At 22.7% G+C, this 625-nt stretch overlaps 1 protein-coding gene across 1 annotated transcript in view; it reads left to right on the top strand.

Annotated features, from left to right (window-relative positions):
• The window catches only part of LOC108572264 (thiamine transporter 2-like), a 2,779-nt gene extending 2,241 nt beyond the window's left edge, over window positions 1–538 (top strand). The window contains exon 6 of the mRNA XM_017934464.1: window positions 404–538. Coding sequence (XP_017789953.1) covers window positions 404–538 — 135 coding nt within the window. The remainder of the gene's footprint in view (window positions 1–403) is intronic.
• The last annotated feature ends 87 nt before the right edge of the window (window positions 539–625 follow it).

Raw genomic sequence — 625 nt, 5'->3', positions numbered from 1 at the left:
CAAAAGTTTTAGATTACTCTAGCACTTACATAACAAAGAGTATACATGTAATAACACAGGAACAATTTATATTAAGTAATAAGCAATACTTATAATTCTTTTAATATTTTAATATCAATTTTGTTATATTAATTGACTTAGATTTATGTAATTTAATTGCCTTAGAGAAAAAGAGTATTATGTATAAGATACTTAATGTTTGTTTCAAGATCTATATATTCTTATGATACATTTAATACTAATAATGTAATTATATAATAAAAATATAAAAATATGTTTAATATTTGTGTTACTTTTTAGATATATGTTTATTAACATCTTAAATATCTTTTTATGCATTCTATTAGTCAACTAAGTTTGTATCTGTAATTCTGAAGTACCTTAAATTATACTTTTTTTCCAGTACTTTGTCTATGGTGGTTATTTTACTATTATAGCAGTGCTTTATACAATAGTAGGCATTTTAAATATTGTACAACATTGTAAGAGAGGTGAAGACTTTAAAATATGGGTGAAGGATCAAAAACAAAGGCACTAAAGGTGAAGAAGCTAATAAAAGTAGAAGTTTTTAGAAATAGAATGGACTTTAATTTGTTTAATTTGGAAGTGCAATAGTGATATTTAG

The sequence above is a fragment of the Habropoda laboriosa genome, unplaced genomic scaffold (genome assembly GCF_001263275.1).
Source record: "Habropoda laboriosa isolate 0110345459 unplaced genomic scaffold, ASM126327v1 scaffold65, whole genome shotgun sequence".
Classification (NCBI taxonomy): Eukaryota; Metazoa; Arthropoda; class Insecta; order Hymenoptera; family Apidae; genus Habropoda; species Habropoda laboriosa.
This window is presented reverse-complemented; position numbering and strand designations above follow the sequence as displayed.